We start from the raw sequence: 20,387 nt of genomic DNA, 5'->3' as shown, positions 1-20,387 counted from the left end.
ACCCCTGTACTTCATGGGCAACCAAATCTTTCCCTATGTATTTTTGTTGTGTCTATATGTGCTTGAGTTTTTGGGGTGGGGGGTGGGGGTGACAGTAGCAATTTATTTATTTATTTATTTAATCTGGGCTACTTACGCTCGTCAAAAAAAATACTCATTTTTGTTTTCCTTTTCGTATCATGTTTTACTAGTCAGTTAATCTACTACCTCTTTTATCCTGTTTCCCTTCTCCTTCACTGGTGTATGTGCATGTTTTGTTTCTCTTTCCCTGCTTTTGGAACTCATCTACACTATGTAGCCCGTCCTAATATAACTATACTTGCTAAGTCTTGTAGCTGAGATGCAGCACGTTCTGCAGAAGAAACAACATGGCTACAGACTTTTTTAGAGAACGCTGCCTTGATCAACAGACTTTTGCCCTGTGCACTGAAATTTTTGTTGGAAGAACTATACTGATCATGATGGTCTTTATTCACATAGCTTGCACATATATTATGAGCCCAAATACAACTTCGAACTCTTTTTGCAGACTTTCAGCACTCCCTGTAAGATCTTCATATACGTTTATCACAGTGCTGCTCTTCATTCACCACTGCACAGACACAGTTAGCTTCCTGCTCACAGTAACAGCATAAGAACAGAGGACACCTGACCTCTGGGGCACTAGAATCAAGGCTCTTCAGACACCCATATTCAAGTCCACTTCATTTTGCTGTAACGTTACACAAAACAAGCTGTCGGAGAGCGTTCAGTGTGTATTTGGAAGAAAAGATTTACTGCTGAGAAAAAAAGACTTAAAGGAAACCAAAGTGCTCCATGCATTGTTTAAATTAACTGTGTATATGCATTATGCATGTCTTCATGATTTATGTCCAGTTGTGCACAAATGGAAATCTTAAGGATAAATATAGCCTCTGTATGAAAAGAATGCTCATCTTTTTCAAAATCATTTACAGTTCCTACATTGAATGAGATATCAGACCAAACTTAAAGCTCTTCAAGATTTCATCACTCTCTTTGATTAAAGAAAAGCTAACATTACCACTCAGAACTTTATCAAGTTGGCTGGATTTCTAGCCAATTTGATGATAATCCTTCAAGTTCATAAAAGGAATTCTATGGTAAAAGACCTCAGCAGCCTCTGAACACTAAAAGCACCCAAGAAAGAAAGAAAAAAAAATAATCACACTTAGAAGAAGAAGCATCTGTCTGCTCACTTAAGTTACAAACTGATTTAAAAATGTTTTTTGTGTAGTCTGGTGTGCTACAACAGTTGCAAGCCCATCAGCACAGCACTATTCATTATCTGCACTTGCTCTCAATCCTCAAGCGAAGTCAGCATTGCTGTTGTGAAGGTGACAGCATGACAGAGGTGGAGCTATCCACCACTTGGTGTAATTGCCATGAATACTTTAACTTGGTCAGCCCTGAATTGGTCAGGCAGTTGGACTAGATGATTGCTGTAGGTCCCTTCCGACTGAAATAGTCTATTCTATTCTATTTCTGAATTTCATGAGACTATGGAAACATAACTCTCAGATCCACCCGTTTCTTTTTAGTTCTGAGACATTGTTGAAAAATGCTGTCTGCAATGGTACGTTATCCTTTCACTGAGTTACAAGTGGAGGTGGAAACTAATAAGCTACTCCCAAATTTGGAAGGTAATTGGCTATTAATAAAGAATTCTATCTTCTCATCTCATTGCTCTCCAAAAAGTACCAAAGTTCCTTCTGGTGGCAGAGACTCCCTGTTCACCAAATCGATAATCTCATTTTAGTCTGGATATACTGACACATGCATGGCCATGGAAAAAATATGAGTACTAAATTTTACACAATTCACAACCTCTGTAAACTGTGTTGCTGACTTCCTGGTAGAAGCATTTTTGGGTTGCAATCCTTTAGGACTTAATGCAAAGGCCAAATGTTTGAAATCAGCCAAACAGACAGCATCATTCTGAGTTTGCAGCTAATTGACTGATCTCTAGGGGTTACAGGCTCACTGAGCCCAGCATGGACTCACTAGATTTTCCTACCATTAAAACAATAATAGCAAGGAAAAGAAAAGATAACATGGCAGGAAGTCTGTTTAACTGTTAAGGGCACAACATGAATCAAGGAAACAATAGCTAAGCAAACTAGCCTGCTGGTTGAATGGAACCATTCAAGAAAAAATTATATATGACTTTAGAGTCAGTTGCCATTGGAACTTGAACTTTTTCTTTCTTCTCTTCTTCTGATTTCTGACTGGCTTCATTTGGTACTAAAACTCAGATATGAAACTACCTCCTCATGTTGGCAAGAGACAGTCAACTGTACTTGAACTGGAAAATAGTTTGCACATCACATTCTGCACTGGCTGAACAGGAGCTGCAACAAAGAAATCCCAGTTATCATGAAAATGACCCAGGAATGGAAAACATCTGAAAGGCATACACAGCCACACAATCCTTAAGGATCTGTGTTTTGTGACATGATGAGCCAAGAAACAGAGACTGCTATGAAAGAATTACATTAATTTTATAACTTTGACATGATTACAGTAACCGTTGGGAGCTGTGTAACTGTTTCTGTCTCTGTGTACATTGTGGGTTTATATTAAGCAAAAGCACACCTATACATGCATAGGTAAACAGCACTCCTTATTCTTCTGAAGACCCACTTCCCTGCAATGTAGTACTGCATTTGCAGAAACAGAAAGCCTACTATGTTAGTCTTGCAGATAATGTCTGTTCTCTGACAGAAATATTTAGAAAAGCAGCACAAGTGGCAGCCCTGTCATTTTGTCAGCACTGTCTTGGATTAATTCCTGTCTCCACCAAATCAAAACTAGCCTTCCCTAAGACTCTTTCAGAACTGAAAATAAATCTATCTGTGAAAAACTCTCAAATAGTTACTGGAAAATTCCATTGTAGAAATAGATATATCCTCTTCATAGATGAAATCTGTATTTTGACCACAGCCCAATGTATTGAAACTTATCAGTCAGTTCAGCCATACTGAAATAGTCAAAATTCCATCTTCAGCCACTAATGTCTCAGAACTGTCATACACTAAGTGCCATGGCTGTGATACAGCCTGTCAGGCAAAGAACTGCTTTGCCAATTGTATATTCATACGACTTCCACACCGTGCTTAACCATCACCGACATACCTGTCAGTTACTTGATTTGGGAATCAACAAAGTCATCATTGCTGGCAAAAACATGTGCATAGCTCATTCTATGTCCAAAAACAAGTGCTGCTTTGCTTGAGTAACTTTCAAATATCGTTGGTCATCATTCAGAACTTCTCTCCACCAAACCAAATTTGAATCTTACTTTTTGGAAAAACTGTAGAAATTGATTGAAAAATAGAACCTCACCTGCCTATTAACTGTCAAAAGATGGCGAGAGACTCAGCATGTCAGTGTCATCTTACACAGTTAATAAATATTACAATTAACTTTCACTTTCCTGCATTTACCTCTAACTACCTCAAAGATCAGTTTAGTCAGAGAACAGTGTAAACTCAAAATGTCACCACAGTCTCACATCTTACACAACATCTGCATGAAGCCCATTCTTAATTAAAGAACATGAAGAGGCTGTAGAAAAAATCCATGAGGATTACATTAATAAATATCCTCAGAAGATACAAAAGTACAGAAGAAAAGTATCAGATTAAAAAATCTGGTTATCAGATTAAAGAACAGATCAGTCCTTAAAGAAACTAAATAGTAGGTATCTGGAGCCACTTCTTTCTAGATTAAACATCAACCCGGCTTTCTCAAAATTCATAGCAATTCAGCTTGTATCTCATATGCTGCTACCAAGTAAAGCACAGATCCTATTACTTCAGTGACGAAGGCTGCCTTTCCTCCCCACAATGGCCAGTGAACATGAGGTATTTAAGTTCACATCAATTCTGCTTTAGTAAATAGCCTGAAGAAAGTTATCACATTGTCCTGGTTTTGGCTGGGATAGAGTTAATATATTTAGTTTAACTGAAAAGATAATCAGTTGAACAATTTTAGTGATGATAAAAATGTTTACTTGCTTGTCCCAGTAAGAATTTTGCTTGTTTCATGTATAATAGCCCAGCTTCAGTGAGCCCAGAATTCACTTTTTGAAGAAAGGAACAGTGCAAAACTTCGTGTTTCCTTCAGCTAATCTGTTCCATCACCTCTCTGCAACTCTGTTCAAGCCAGCTCAGCCACATTATCACAATCCTCAGCAGGCACAGAATATCCACTTAATGGCATCTATTACCTGTGCTGTTACATTACAGCGACTCTTCCCTGTGCTTCGTAACATTTCACCCAGTCTGTCCATCTGGCATTTTCTAAGACCAGACTATGTTTTTTTTTGCTTGTCTTGCAAAAAATATAGCTGCAAAGTTAGTCCCAGAAGTTTGACATGAAAAATGAAAAAGACATGCCTCCATCATTCTTGTTTTCCTGGAGAGTTTAACTAGGCTTACAGTTTTAGGGGGATCTATAAGTGAGAAAGATGCAATCTGAAAAATCTTGCATATAAAAGACATCAGAGAGATAACTAAGTTGGCTGCACAAAATGCTCAAGTTTTTAAGCTGCCTAAAAAAATGACACTTTTTACTTTTGCTGCTTGTTATTTATTCCTAACATATCACGTATTTTTAACTTTCATCCTTTTAATGCATTATGAAACTAGGTATAAAAAAAGCATCTAAAAATTAAAACATCATTAATGCGCTGTAGAGATTGTCAGAACAAACAAGCACACATTCAAAGAGAAAAAATTATAACAGTTAGACTTGTTACAGTGACGTGGTTATTTCACTTTTAATACTTTTTTTTTATTCCTCCCCCTCTCCTCCCTCCTCCTCTTTTTCTTTTCCTTCATAAATTATTGATATTTGCTCCAGGAAGTTTAACATCGTACAAAAAGTTAACAGCAATCCTAGCTTTAGGTATTGCCTGTCTTTGCATGGCTGAGGATTCTTCTCTAAGCATTCCAGATGTAAATGTAATGGAATATAAAAGTATGAGTTCACACCACAGATGAGATTCATCCACTTGTTTATCTTGCGGTACCTGGTTTAAGCTATTCATTTGGGCTTCCTGTGCAATCACTGGTAAGACATGTATCTTCAGAAGGTGATGAAACTTTCCTGTCTTAGGACAGGTAATCTGAGAAACCCTCCCTCTCCTTTGACACACAGATGGCTCAGACACCATGCTTAAGTTTCAATGTTCAGGTTAGGCGAGACGAAGCACAGCTGAAAGAACCCAGGGGCTCATACATTTGCCTGCACATTTAAAAGTGTATTTGTGCTTAACAAAGTCGGACTACGCTCATAGCCAAAGAAAATTAACTTGTTGAGTTACACAGCTGCCAACAACAGTTATAAAGAATATCTGGTTTACAAAACAGAATTGATGCATGTTTACCTAGTCTTTTTCCTTCTTTTAAAATGTATAGAAAAAAAAAGTTATTCTCCAAGTAAACAAGAAAAAAAAGTTTTCAGTAACCTTTAACAGGTAAAATATCTCTTTAACAGGTAAATAACAGGTAGATTTGAGTAAAACTTGCTAAAACAAGAGTGACAAAACTGAATCTGTAAGAGAAATTGTTTTTTGTGGAAGGCAGATTAAAAATTTAGACCTTGGTTAGCCTTTAAGTAATTCCATAAACAGTTTATACATACTGAAAAGAAACACACCTGGCATCAGTTCAGCAGTAGGGAATATCTTCTCCTGCTTCATTTTACTTTCATGTAATAACTCTTCTTTGGTTATTGGAAGATCTAGAACATCTCGAATAATCTGTGCCCCTTCTAGAGCTTTTTTACCCATGACCAATGATTTCACATCCCAGGTATAGGTCTTTCCAAAACGCCCGCAGATCTCTTCAAACACTACTGTATAGAGATGCTCAGTATCTGCCAAAAAAAAAAAAAAAAGATTAAAACCATATACAGCCAGCTGAGCAGCCAATCTTACAAGGAGGACCACATAAATGGTCACAGAGTGAACTGCCAGAGGGCATATCAAAGTTAACAAAATTGCCTCTCTTTATTTGCAGAGGGGAAGCCAGACTTCTAAGATCACCTCAGAGGTACCTAGGTTTTTCAAGCTGTCACTTCTGTATTAAGAAAAGGTTACTGAGGGTCACAACAGAGACCTACCTGGACCTGCTCTTTCATCACTTTTCTTTACTATACAGGTTAGCAAGCAGTGTCTTAATTAAAATACTCTATTTATTCTTTGCATGATAAAGAAAAGAAGGGAAGGAAATCTGGTACTTGGGGGATGTCATTACATATTCCATGTAAATTGGAAAAAAAAAAAAAAGATTTAATTATTTAAGAGTGTCTTTGAACAGAAACTTCAGAGTGCCTTCAAAGACACTATAGTCATTATTATAGTGCCGCTGGCACCTCTGCATTTACATGTGATTACTCAAGCAGAACACACCCACTTGTATTTCCAGGGAGTTTCTGGCAAGAGTAAACTTCAGGCTGAATTTTGCCAGTGAAACTATCAGCTTCTATGTCAAAGGTGGTTTTAGTTTTCAGGCTAATTTTTTTTTTTTTTTTTTTATAATACAAACAAACAATCCTTCCTGTCTTTCCCCCAGACAAATATTTGAAAAAAGAAGGTCAGTAACATTTAATCTAACACTAAAATGGGGGAGAAAAGTCCTTTCAACTCTTGGCTTCATTTCAGCAAAGATCTTGAACAGAGGCTTTTCTACCAGTCTATTTATCTTTTTAAGTAGTCTCCTTTGAAACGCTAGCTACTGCTGTTAACCATGCCTTAATTTCCTTCTCATGCATGTCTTTACCTTCTATATCTCTAAAGGTATGTTTGTTATTATTAGTTTAGCAACAAAAGGCTAAAGTGAGGAAAGAACGTAGTTGGTCTTATGAGATTTATTAAGAGAAATTAGGGACTTCACTTATCAACATGTCCTTTGCCATGTAAAAATATTCTTTATAGTGACAATAAAATAGCAAAATTATTCATGCAGACATTGCCTCACTTTCTGAATTTGTAGCCTCACTTTCTGAATTTGTAAGAAGTATGCAACAGAGTTTAAACTTCAAGCTTTAACATAGATACTATGAAGAAAGACTGAAGAAAGGAGAACCCATGACTACAATGTATGTGAAGATCTCCCCTGCAGTCTGACAAATGCTTGCCACTTAATCACAGAAATCTGCTTGTCCTGAGGTCAGCAGATGATTCCGATCTGAAATCAAATGAGATACATAGGGGCCGTTTCCCATCATTGCACCTACCATCATGTGAACACACAGCGATGCAGAAGACATGCTCTGCCACCTGCCAGAACACTCTCCTCCATGTTCCCCTTCAGTAACTAGAAGGGATGCTGAGCCATAACATCAGCTAAAGACCCTACTTACTTGTCTGGACTGCTTAACAGGGCAGCAAATGGTTCACAAAAACCTCTTAGCTTAAAAATGAAAGAAAACAAACAAAATAAAGCACCTGTACTACTCTTTGCAAAGGCTTCTTGAACAATGACACTTATGGAAAAAAGTTGAATAAACCTGGAGACCTGTAAAACACACAAGAAAGGTATTACAGCAGAAAGACAAGCCATTGGGCTTTGGAAAGTGTTAATCTGGCTAACACCAGGGGAAAAAAAAAGCAACAAAAAAATCCTCCAGTTTGCTTGATACTGCCAGGTGGTACTCTCTGCGAGCTGAGAAGGTGAATTAAGAACACAGTGTTTAAAATTTCCACAGTTCTCTCTTTCCTTTTTTCTGATACTTTTATTCTATATCTCAGACTCAGCAGGTGAAGGACATAAAATTATTACCCTAAGTTTAAAATTGAAACTGAAAATTAATCCTCACCCTATTAAGTAATACATAGCAAACTAAGCAGAAATAAAACAAAACAAGGAATCAAAAAGTATAATTGTAGAATATGAAAATTTTCCTAGAGGTCTCTACGATAATTACATGTTAATCTATTTGAAAGTGAAAGACTCAACTGTATAGCTAAAGATACCTAATTTTAATAGCCTCCTGCTTTTTAAATATCACACACCATACTTGTGAACGGAATTTTCTTTTTCTTCTAAAAGAAATGCTTAATAATGTCCCAATTGTGGACCTAAAAATAATGTTATGCTATGTTGCAGTTTGCCAACCGAAGAGCACTCATGAACACATTTGAGCCAAATCTATTAAAACAGTTAATTGTTATGTTATTCGTATTTTGTTACAATTTAGTTTTCTTAGTGCTGAGGGGGAAAAAAAAAACTAAACAAACCACAAAAGAAACAAAAAACAAACCTCAAACTGGTCAACACGCCACAACTGATCACTGCATACATTTAATTTAAATGTGAGTTACTCACATAGTACTCAAGTGTTTAAAGCAACATAAATGCTTAACTAAGCAGGATGTCAGAAAGCCTGCCTTCCTTTCCTCTCCTCATTAATTATCCATCAAAAGAATTGGCTTACAAAACCTCAACTTTTCTTTCAAAGAGATCACTTTCAATCTGCCTGAAGTCATAGCATTTGGACCCTGGACATCAGGTTGCAATGAAAATTATTATCATCTCAAGATTCATTACCTCTTGTAATATTCTACATATTTGTAATTCTTGAGAAACAACATGATTTTAATTCTCATAACTGGATGACAAAAGAACAGATGTGGACATTTTACTGGCTCAAACAGACACGTTTCACTACAGCACGTGAATAAAAACTGAAATCTGGGGAAAAAAATTACACACACACGAGCACACACACACACACAGAGCAAAATCTCCAATCAGAATTTGAGGAGAGTATTGCTGAAAAAGCTGCACTTCCTACATGCATATGGAACAGGTAAGGACATACATTCCTTCTGATTGAAGACAAAGGAAAATCTGTATGTCCCCCTTATAATTAGCAGTAAATAAATACTAAATAACGATACAACTTCAAGATTTCTTATTCCCATTGAAATGGAGGAATCTCAAAAAACTTGCTTAACAAATACAAGGTACGCTAGCTTTTTCACCATTGTAACAAGAAATAAACCATAGCATAACTGACTGATCAGAGTTTAAGCATAGCAAAGAATCATAATTTCAAACTACTATAAATCTGCAATACAATAAGAAATTAAATCTGATGCACACACATGAATATAACACATCAATGAAATAAAACAAGCGAGGAACTAGAAGTTCAAGTGCCAAATTATAGGCACTTACTGGTATCTTAGACACCCTAGTACATCCAAGACATCCACACACAGCTGACATTAAAAAAAGTAATCTGGGCGAGACTCAAACCTTACTGCATGAGCAGCCAGATGCCCTGCAGCATCCCAAGTGGTAGTAAACACATACATTTCAGCAAGTGAATCCAGCCCCAGCTGCTCACTCCCATCAGGAATACAAGCTAAGAACACAGCAGGACACAGGTGGCAGTGGCCTGTTCTAACAGCAGTAAGGAAAAGCAAGACTCCTTAGCTCCCGGAATTTGCAGTAAATGTATAACCTCAGCTTCATTCTCCTCTGCCTTTCAAAATACTCTTCATCTTTCTAGCTCTCATCCCTTGATACATCTTTTACATGGACATTATCAGCATGACGCACTGTCCATCCATGCACTACACTTCACTGGGAATGAGTGATATTCATTCCCTAGCCACATATCATCTTCTAGTCATTTTTATAGCAACCCTTCTTCTATATAACAAGCACAGTCACTCCACTGGTGCTGTTTACAGTGTGTAAAAGCCAGTCACAATACATACAAATAAAGTGACAAGAATGACAGAAGACTGGATTACTCAATTTGTGATCTGGCCCAAAAATATGCTGACCTGCAGGTCACTTGGCATGAGACCACAGTGCACAACTGCAGTGTATGATCTGCTCAAATCACTAGAGAGTCAGAATTAGAAGCACAGATCTATACAGGTTGGGGATATAGCAAGCATAAATGCAGTATCTAAACCTCAGCTTTGTCAACCACTCACACATGAAGACAGCCTAAGACTGAAGATTATGACTTCATGAATGAATATGGAACTTGATTTTTTTCAGAAGGTTATACACCTTCTGAATTTATTAAAATTATTTTACTATAATTCTAAAATAATCTATAGTTTATCAAGGAGGTCAGGTTAGTAGGCATGAAAGCTCATCTTAGCCATATCTCATCTTAACCATTCATTCTTCTTATCATAGAATTACAGAAGTGGAAATTTTTGCCTTGCTTTTTGCAACTCAATTGGTGGCATTTAGCAGAGCATAAAGTGTTGCAAACAAATCTATGCAATTGTTGAAATGGTGGGGGCAATCAACATTCCAGGAGTATGAGATGTTTCTTCTACTCATGGAGTTGTAGTAGTGCTAATTACATTTACATTTTCTCTCATTTCTGAATTTAAGTGTAACACAGGCCTTTGTATGTTTATTCTCCCACCGTATCAACTGAACTGTGTTAAAGAACACAAGATTTAAACACGGTAAGGGCAAAAACAAAATAGTGACAGATTTCCCATCAGAAAGACTAACTTTGTCAAGTCTTGAATATCACATGCAGAATTCAGCGAATGGTCCTCCAAGCTTCATGCCCACCTACTCCAACATCTGCAAAACCATGAACTCAACGGTTCCCTTCCCACTGTCTCCAGCATACAAAAGACACAGCTAATCAGCTCACTGACCGGTTGTGTCAAGTCTATGAGACTCAGGAGTATAACAAATGCTGCAACACTGCATGAAGCCCAGGGTATGGATGTCTCTCAGTAAGGCTCTGTGCTCTAAAGAGACCCATCATTAAGCCCACGCTTCTACAACACCTCTCCCCACAGGCAGTACATTGCTCTTAGCTTGTCCGATTACAGAAGTGAACCATTTCTTGAAAAATCCATGTAACTGAGGACATAAACATCAAACAGTGGTACGTTCACCGTATTTCCAAATGGTATGTGGACTATCACAGAGTTTCAGAAACACCATGGCCAAGATAAAACCCACATAACTATCCACAAAACTTGCAAGATCCTGCTTATGGTTTTGGTAAGCAGGAAAGAAGAAAAGAGTGGGAAACCAATGGCCTCTGAACAGCAAACTTAGAATGGAAAAAGGAACATCCTCTCGACCCAAAGAATAATTCAAGATATTACTATCCACAGTTTATCAATTACAGCTCCATCTCAAAAAAAGAAAGAAGGAATAATACATTATGACAAACTACCGAAACACAAAAATACAACAGTGTTACAAAAAACAGTCACTGAGGGAGCAACAGACTATGCCAATATGCCACTCAATAAGGCATGGTGCTTAATTCATCCCCCATTCTTTTTCTATCCTTACCATTTCTTTCAGTGGGAGTTTGAGACTTTCCCCTTGAGATATCAGCAGTCAAACAAGACAGACAAAACCAGTATAAGCAATGCAAAAGACTAGCAACTATACAACTGTCACTGGAATAGGTCTGAAATTGCAAAAATTAGTTTAAACCATGCAGAACCACTGAAGAGTTAGAGCTGAAAGCTCCTAAGTTAGCAAAACAATCAGAAAAAGGGAAAGGAGAATTTGAAGATTTTTAAAAAAAAGAAGATTTTTAGTAGACAGCTATCTTGTAATTTGTGGCAAAAGGTCGGTCTTGCAGGTCCCTCCCAACATCCTTCCATTCACACTTTCACTACTGTGAAACCTAGTTTAAAAATGCATGTCTATGGATACCCATGATGGCTACGAGGAGGAAAAACCAGCAGTTTAACAGCTGACCTCAAAATCACTTACAGCAGCTTAGCAAGAGTGGGGATGAGGAAGGCAGGCAACAGAAATTAGTTTTTGCCCAATAGCTTAAGTGTTACAGCACTATTCCAGAAAAGGAGACTCAGCCTTTCAATCTACCCTTAGGGCCTGAGCCTACTTCTCTAACATCCCGTGAGGTTTTTGTATGCTATTATATTATATACATATATATACATATAAACCATTTATGTGCTTGTGTATATATATATATAAAAAAGCATATAAACATTTTTATATATATACAGATATACTCTGTGTGTGTGTGTGTGTATAGTATTGTGTTTTAATGGCAAAAGCTGCCTTTTAAAGAATAAAACTCAGATGAATGCTAGCCAGTGAATACAAATCAACCTGGAGCCTGTTGACTTAAGGGCTCATTGAAGGGATGTTGGTTCAAACCCGTTAGCAAAGGCGGCCTCCTGAGGAGGTGAGAAACAGAAATGTCCTATTCTTTGCTGTAGTATTCCCCCATTCCTTCCAAATGAACTTGCTTATGAAGAAAAATGAAATCTAAATTTATCACCTTACAGAGACACCCACTTAAGTCACTGTCACAGGAGGAAATAAGCACTGTTTTTATGCATGCTCAACCAAAATATCTGAGCCATGCCTAAATTTCAGGGCATGTGGTGCTGATGTACCCAACCAGGCAGGCTGAACCTAAACACAGTCTGGCCCATCAAGCCAAAGGAAATGCTGCTGCAGTATTCATGTCTTCTACCTTTCGACTGATCTACTCTCATAACCAGTACTATTTAAGTTCATCTTACTGTTACCTGGAAGTTAAAGGAAGGTAAAGCCTCTATTAAAATAAATAGCAAGCACCAAATAACGGCTACTTCAAAATCATAAGCTAATTATAAAGAGCAAGTTATTTGGTAAACCATTTCATGTGATTGATAAACCGTAACTTCCAAAGATAAAGAAAAAATAATTACTATAATTGCTGAAAATTAAAATTACTGCTTCCAATTTAATTGAGTAATGATTTGCAAATCATTATATTTTTGATTAGCGCTTAAAAAAATTCACTGAAATAATCCATTATTCATTTTAGTAGGAAGCAGGTAGAAGGCTGTTCCGGAGCTTTAATTTTTGCAAATCTATTTCTTTTTTTCTGTTGTACTAGAATATGAATATATGTACACTCCAAGATGTATGAATATGCTACACAGTGATTACTTCACTAAGTCCAGAGAAACACACTGCCACTGGCTAACTCACTCAAAGCGCTGTCTGTCTGTTTGCCCTTCTCTGAAATGAGACATCCTACCATGAATTGAAGTTATTGCTAACAGGCTTAAAAAGAAAGTAATTTTGGTGCCCAAAAAATAATAGCTGCATACAACTATTCCCAAATGAGTATTACACATTTGCCCTTCTGGGCTTGTATTACTGGGAGAATTCTTCAATGGCAGCTACAGAGAAAGCCAATTTCTCATTTTATATGCATAGAAACATTTTGCTTCTGTGGGGAGGGGAAGAAGCTTCTGAACAAATTCAAACGGCTTTTAGTTTACATTAATACAGCAGACTTATCTTAACACTATCTTGTATTCACATATACACCTTATCCTTCTTTTTAATGTCACAGGGAAGTCAAAGAAACAGTTCGTGAAGAAACCACGCAAACACTCTTCTGATGTGGAGCTGTAAACAAATACTCCACCACCAATACAAAATAGCACATGAAAAAGTAAAGAGAAGTCTGTATCTCAATTCCGGAGCATGAGAGAACCCAACTTTGAAATAGCAGGGAATATACATGAGTTAATTCAAAACATACTAAAACTGTACTTATTAAACATCAACTATGTGACAGCATCTCATCAGTTTAAAAATAGAAAAGCTACTGATTCATAGAAACTGCCTGATATGCTTTCTTAGGCATTCACGCAGGCCCTTAACCATTAAAAATAGAACTATGCAAACAGGAGTTGATCTGGTGCCTACACCATCTCACTTGTTGGGACGAAACCTATGGCTAACAGAGACGCAGCTTCTTAAAATGTGTATGACAAGGCCCAAGTCAGGTAACAGTTACACTGCCATTAGCATATGAGCTACTATAACAAGGCAACAGTATTATACAAGGACTGTTCTCACCCAGAGGAGCAATTGCTAGCTCTGGGAAGAACCAATTATAGCATGTTCACAAGGAAGTTAGCCTTTCACCAAGGGGGTATCTCTCCTTCTCGATACATTGCTGACAACGCATAGCAGCAGTTCACTGACCTCAGGAATGCAAAACAGGGTTTAAAAAGTTGTTTTGAAATGAGATGTTCCAAGGCACTTGGCTAAAATTACCACACAAGGTAGATGAAACCAAAAGGGTCACTATGTTAACAAAGTCAGCAGAACAACTCCAAATATTTCTTCTTAATTAAGATATACTTTCTCCAGGAAAAGCTATAAAAAACATAACCTTCCCTGAACAGACATCCCAGAGCTGTTCTGTTTAACCCACAACCTAAAACAGCAACAATGGAAAAAAAATAGTCAGGAGAGGGGTAAAGAGAGTCAGAAAACTTTATTCCTCCCTCAAAAAAAATACAACAAATTGAGACCAAAGAGAAAATTCTCTTCAGCATGCCACAGTTCTCTTCTAATACCAATTTCCTTTTTCTCAGAAAGCTTTTGCTTGCCCAGGAGACTACACAGCTGTAAAGACTTAGGTGAGCTGCAAATTCAAGTTGTTTGACTTTGTGTTACATGTTTCTAAATCACTTTCTGTAATACTGTCCAAGAAGTCAGTTTCCTAAACAGTGGAAACATTTCAAAAGACAGAGTGACTTTAACAGAAAAGAAAAACATTATTTTTCCAGTGTGGCCTCGGACAATGTTCTAAACTTAATTGCAGCAATATGTCAAACATACTACCACAAAGGAAGCGTAAAGAACTACAGATTAATAAAGCTAATCTCTTCTGTCCACTCAAGAGTGCCTAAAATTTTTGAAGTAAATCTGCTGATGGAGTAATTTCTCCATGGTGGTAACACTAAGAGGAGAAAACCAAACATCATCAATACACTTGGTTTTCCAAGAGAGAGGACATTTCATCATGGCTGACTGCCTACAGTCAAGGGGAAAGTGTCAGAAATACTGCAAGACCTCATCACAGTATCTCTTCAATAATCATATACCAAGACGCCCTAATCCTAACTACAATCTCAAATACAAAAAGAATCAGACCTTCGAGATTCAGGAGACAAATGTGATACAGCAAAGTGAAAATTACATTTTATGAGCTGTAATCACTGTTTAAAAACTGTAGATGAAACCTCAAAACCATGGTATAGATACGAATTTAAGGGACTTCCAACACCACGTGGTAAGTGTGGACTTCTACTCAGGCAAGCTACAGGCTTCTCTGAAGTCACATGACCACAGCCCTCACCTCCCACCTGGGGCTGAGGATCAGTGTAGAGGGCTATTCTCACAGAGCACTGAAAAACCTCATGTGGCAACAGCAAGAGCTGTCCTACCTCCAGACTCAGCAGTAACCCAGAGGCAGGTCCTGACTGACCGTCGGGGTTTAGCCCCAGCCAGCAGCTCAGCACCACGCAGCCGCTTGCTCACTCCCCCTACCCCGATGGGATGGGGGAGAAAATCGGAGGAGTAAGAGTGAGAAACACTCCTGGGTTGAGATAAGAACACTTTAATAATTGAAATAAAGTAAAATAGTAATGATAATAATAACAATATAATCATGATAATAATAATAATAATATATAAAGCAAGTGATGCACAATGCAATTGCTCACCACCCACCAACCGATACCCAGACAGTTCCCGAGCACTGATCGCTATCCCCCAGCCAACCCTCCCCCCGTTTACATACTGAGCATGAAGTCATATGGTGTGGAATAGCCCTTTGGTCAGTTTGCATCAATTCTTCTGGCTGTGCCCCCTCCCAGTTTCTTGTGCCCCTGGCAGAGCATGGGAAGCTGAAAAGTCCTTGACTAGCATAAGCAGTACTTAGCAACAACTAAACCATCAGTGTGTTATCAACATTCTTCTCCTACTAAATCCAAAACACAGCACTATGCCTGCTGCTAGGAAGAAAATTAACTCTATCCCACCTGAAACCAGGACACTGACTCCTAGGTCAAATACAGCCTGCAGCCCAGAGCAGGACCACTCAAAGTTAGTGGACTATCACAACTGACTGTACATGAGCTCTTTTTGTTTCCTAACACCGTGGGTAGAAGCACAGAACTACTGGAAGACTGTAATTTGTTTTAGACTATAATCAGCTTGCTTGTAATTGGCATGGTGAAATAAAAACTTATACTCGGCCATAGAAGCTTTTAACTAAGCCCCACTGAACCCACTGAGAGATAGGCACCTAAATCATAGAATGGTTTGGGTTGGAAGGAACCTTTAAAGATCATCTAGTCCAACCCCCATGCCACAGGCAGGGACATCTTTCACTAGATCAGGTTGTTCAAAGCACCATCCAACCCACAATGCTGCTTCTGTGCTTCTGAGCTCAAATACCATTTGCACTCCAGCACCTGAACAGCAGATCCTGTGTGCTGAGGACACCTCGTATGGCAAAAGGAACTTCTCCTATTCCCAAGAAATGAAGCCAGCCTGCTACTCAACTACAGTTGGACTGTATTAGTACTAGATCTCTGTATTATACACCCCAATAAACTGCCACTTACAGAATTCAGTATGCAGTAACAGTTGTTAACAGGATTCCTTTTATTTTCATCATGAATATTTACACACTAATCCTCAGTCCTGCTCCTGAAGAGCTGTATAGTTTTCCTCCCAGTACGTATTTAAAATTTTGCTGAAAATCTTTGGCCTCTCTGCATAGAAGATGAAGTCTACCTAGTAATACTAGTATATACAATCACACTAAAAATAGAGAATATGTTAGCCTTTATTAACTAGAAAATCTTATCAGCACATTTTGAGCTAGGCTTCTGTTGTGAAAATTGTTGTACAAGGTTGTGTGATCTGCCCAAGAAAGCTATCTCCCATCATACAAAGCCTCTACTTAATTTGGCAGATGCAGACTGATTGGGAAGCCTCAAAACGAAATGTAAATACGAGGCATCAACTACTACAGTTCCTGTAAGACGTGGAGGAGACATTTCAAAATTAAATATTTGATGCAATATACCTGTGAAAGGGTTTCAAACCACCTCAGTTTGAAACCATTCCAGGGACCTCCATCTGGAAAAAAAAGCATCAATCTCTTCACTGCACACAAAAATTATTTCATTTTAGTAGAAGTGCTATAGACAACACTTAAAAATTTGGCACACATCAGGTACCTAAAGGCAGATGTACTGGATCCAGTCCCAACTTTCAGGTAAAATGTTTTAGCTTTTAAAGCTTTTCTAAGAGTGGCACTCCCTGGCAGAGAGGAGGTGATTGCGAACAGATCTGCCTCTTAAGTCCTGCGCTTGATCAAACTGACCTAGTATTATTTTAGCACATTATAATAATTCTAAACTAGCATCAGGTCTTCAAACATCAAAATCCACTTAACCTAAATTCTATTATCTCTTGTTTAAAACAGGGGAGAAATAACAAAACAGTACCAGGAATGTTTTATAAAGAGACATAAAACTTATCCATACTACAATCCTGGAAGAATACAGTGATTACAAAAACTTTCAGGCAGAGAATCTCACTAACACATCAGTGAACCCAATTCACACGAGGACTGCAGGAGAAACAGAAAGTTGGAAGAAGTCTCTCTGACGGTAGCTATTAAGGTTATATTTTCAGCTATCTCAAAGGGGAGAGGCTGAATCTTATTTTGCTAGAGAGTGGTTCTGGGCATAATGGAAATGTTATGTTATGACTTTGTTTTGAGTATGACAGCTTAGAGTTACAAGAAACACTGCTGTGTATCTTACTAAATGAAATAAAAAATATGCGTTCAGAGACTCAAAGAGTGCAAGAAACTTTAGTCCGTCATTTCATTCTTCTGTATGATTAATGTGCTAAAAATAAAAACAGATATTGTGAAATGAACTAGGAGTCATTCTACTTTCACTCAATCTTTCTTCCCTTCTGCCTCAGTTCTGCAAGCCAAGGTCAAAGTTTACATCCTGAGACACAAGCAGCTTCACTCTCCTGTGGCTGGAATCAATAAGCCTGACACAGGAGTTACTTCGCCGGGGTGTGCTTAGTTCTACTGCAACAGCACTTGCAAAAGACAGGCTGGCAAAGTATGGGCTCAATAAGCAGATAAGAGGAGGGTTTTTACTTTATTTCCAAAACCAGCCCCAACTTCCTTCCCTCCAACCAAAAACTAAAGAAGAAAAATAAAAAATACAGTTGCCTTTCTCTCACTACTCAGAATTAGGTACAAATCTACTGAAATCGATTAAGTCACAATGGTACAAGCAAGAGACAATCAAGCTCACAGTTTCTGAATATAAGTACGTGACAGAAGGTACACATTTCAAATTCCCCAGTAACTAACCTGAAATTAGATTTACAACAAAAATGTATTTGCTCCATAGCAACAATTTGCTATCATTCTGCTTGTAAATGGGAAAATTGTTTTTGAAGGTGCATTGCAGACAGCTTCATAGTTAGAAAGGGGTGATAGGAGGAGATTAGGAAAATAATTAGTCTCTCTGATTAACACCTGACAAGGTGTGGCAAAAATAATAGCTAGAAACCACTAATATAAGCATCACTTATGCAACCCTATATATAGTAACTATGAAAACGATTATGAACAGCCATATTCAGCAGTATCCAAACAGATCTGACACACAAAATCTAGAATGAAGTAGAAGTTACTAACACCTGAATATGAAATAACTCTGAAAAATGCCATTTGTAACAGATGCTGTTCAATAGCTTCCCTGACCCCATTCTGTTAATTTCCTTTTGCTTGATCTAAAATCAAGCTTACAATCAGCAAAATAAAGTGTCTGCTTCATTTGTTGAATACACTGAACTGAGCCACTTGAACTTAAATGACTTTTACACAAAAAGATTAAGTCCTAAGGCCATACCTTTTGACCCTTATGCTTTGAAACTGTTAGGAGTACCATGTCCCAGGCATATAGCTAAAGCTGCATATCCAGTTAAACAGGGTAACTTACATGCTTCCTAAATGTAAAGAAAAGAGAATTAGAACGTATACCAGTTGCAATAATAATAAAACAGCTGGTCACCAAAGGCCTTTCTCTTCTGAAAAGAGGTAAACGCACCATAGAACACATCTTTCTAATAGCCTCTGGATAGGAGTTTTCAAAGAGATTGAAAACTTTGCACAAAAATGCAAATGTGATATTCCATCAACAAGCTGAAGAGCCTTTTGTTTTTTTCTGTTGTCTGAAGAGCAAATCTAACGATTAATATAAGAATCCAATTGTGTGAAATGTTGCAATCAAAGAAAACAGAGCTGAACACTGTTGAACATGGCTGCAGTCTACCCTCTAAAATGTAAAGGGCAACTTTAGTCACTGAGCTTGTCATAAGCAAAGAGGTTGGAGGGTTTTTTTCTTGTGTTAGGTTGACACGGTTCATGGTGGTATTGCTACAGGGCTGTCGGCCTGTCATCACTTCTGTTATGAACTTGTATTTTCTAGAGCTTTAAAACTTCACCGGTAACAAAAAAATAAAATGAAATTATACAAGAATTAAAGCTGTTTTCTTCAGGAAAGGGATTTCTTCTGGCAGTACCTTATTATTATTATTGATTATAGAAAATCTAGCATGTCTCTTGAGAATTTAACTCCCTTCCATGGACTGTCAGAGGAGCTTAAGTAGGTCTTGAATGGGAAATGGGAAACATCTACATTGTCAGTACTGAAGCCATTAAAATGCATCATCATCACTCTGTGAAAAAAATAATTTCCTTGCTAGTCTATAATTGTCTCAAAGGCTCCACTAGAGACTATTCAAGTGGGTAATACATTTTTGAAACTTAGACTGCCATTAAGTACAGTTATACAATACCTGTAATCATTGATCTTTGTAAACGATTTCATTGAATATTTGATTTATGCTTCTGGGTCTATATTATCGATAACAACTTTCATAGCTTGGAGGAAAGGAGTAGGTACTGTTATTTCAACAGAACTGTAGGATTTTGTAACGTCTGTGTCAACTCCTTTACTTCTATCCAAGGGAAGAGTGATATCTGTACCTTATTACACCTCTGATATGGTACAACACCTATATATTGGGCACCTTGTAACCACTCATGAGTACAAATATCATCTTTCTGAATGATGTGTTTCCATGCTGCGCTCATCTCTAAAAAAAGAATGGCATGAAAGAACAAGGTTTTGGGGAAAAGTTATTGATAAGAGCTATCAAATCAGCTGCCAAGTCAAGAAGACTCAGATAAGATGAGGATTTCAAGACTTTAGTGAGAACAATTTCTAGGAAAATCAGATCAAATCTCAGTTGGGCCTAAACTTACAGAGTACTTTTTTTCAAAAGCAAGTCTGGTTTTAATTCACAGCACAAGACAACTACTTTAAAGAAATAGGAGGAGAGAAGAAAGGTAAATGTAGGATCCAACCCAGAAAGAATGAATGGGTACTGGAAGTATTTTTCTTATTGTATCTCTTTTGAGATACACCAGGGAATAATGTTAGATCATGGTGTTAGATG

General features: G+C 37.7%; 1 protein-coding gene across 1 annotated transcript in view; it reads right to left on the bottom strand.

The window, feature by feature from the left end:
• Nucleotides 1-20,387, bottom strand: part of PUDP (pseudouridine 5'-phosphatase) — a 74,533-nt gene that overhangs the window by 42,209 nt on the left and 11,937 nt on the right. The window contains 2 exon segments of the mRNA XM_075726869.1: nucleotides 5,683-5,901; nucleotides 9,348-9,437. Of these exon segments, the coding sequence (XP_075582984.1) occupies nucleotides 5,683-5,901; nucleotides 9,348-9,437 (309 nt within the window).

Source organism: Pelecanus crispus, chromosome 1, assembly GCF_030463565.1.
Source record: "Pelecanus crispus isolate bPelCri1 chromosome 1, bPelCri1.pri, whole genome shotgun sequence".
Taxonomy (NCBI): Eukaryota; Metazoa; Chordata; class Aves; order Pelecaniformes; family Pelecanidae; genus Pelecanus; species Pelecanus crispus.
This window is presented reverse-complemented; position numbering and strand designations above follow the sequence as displayed.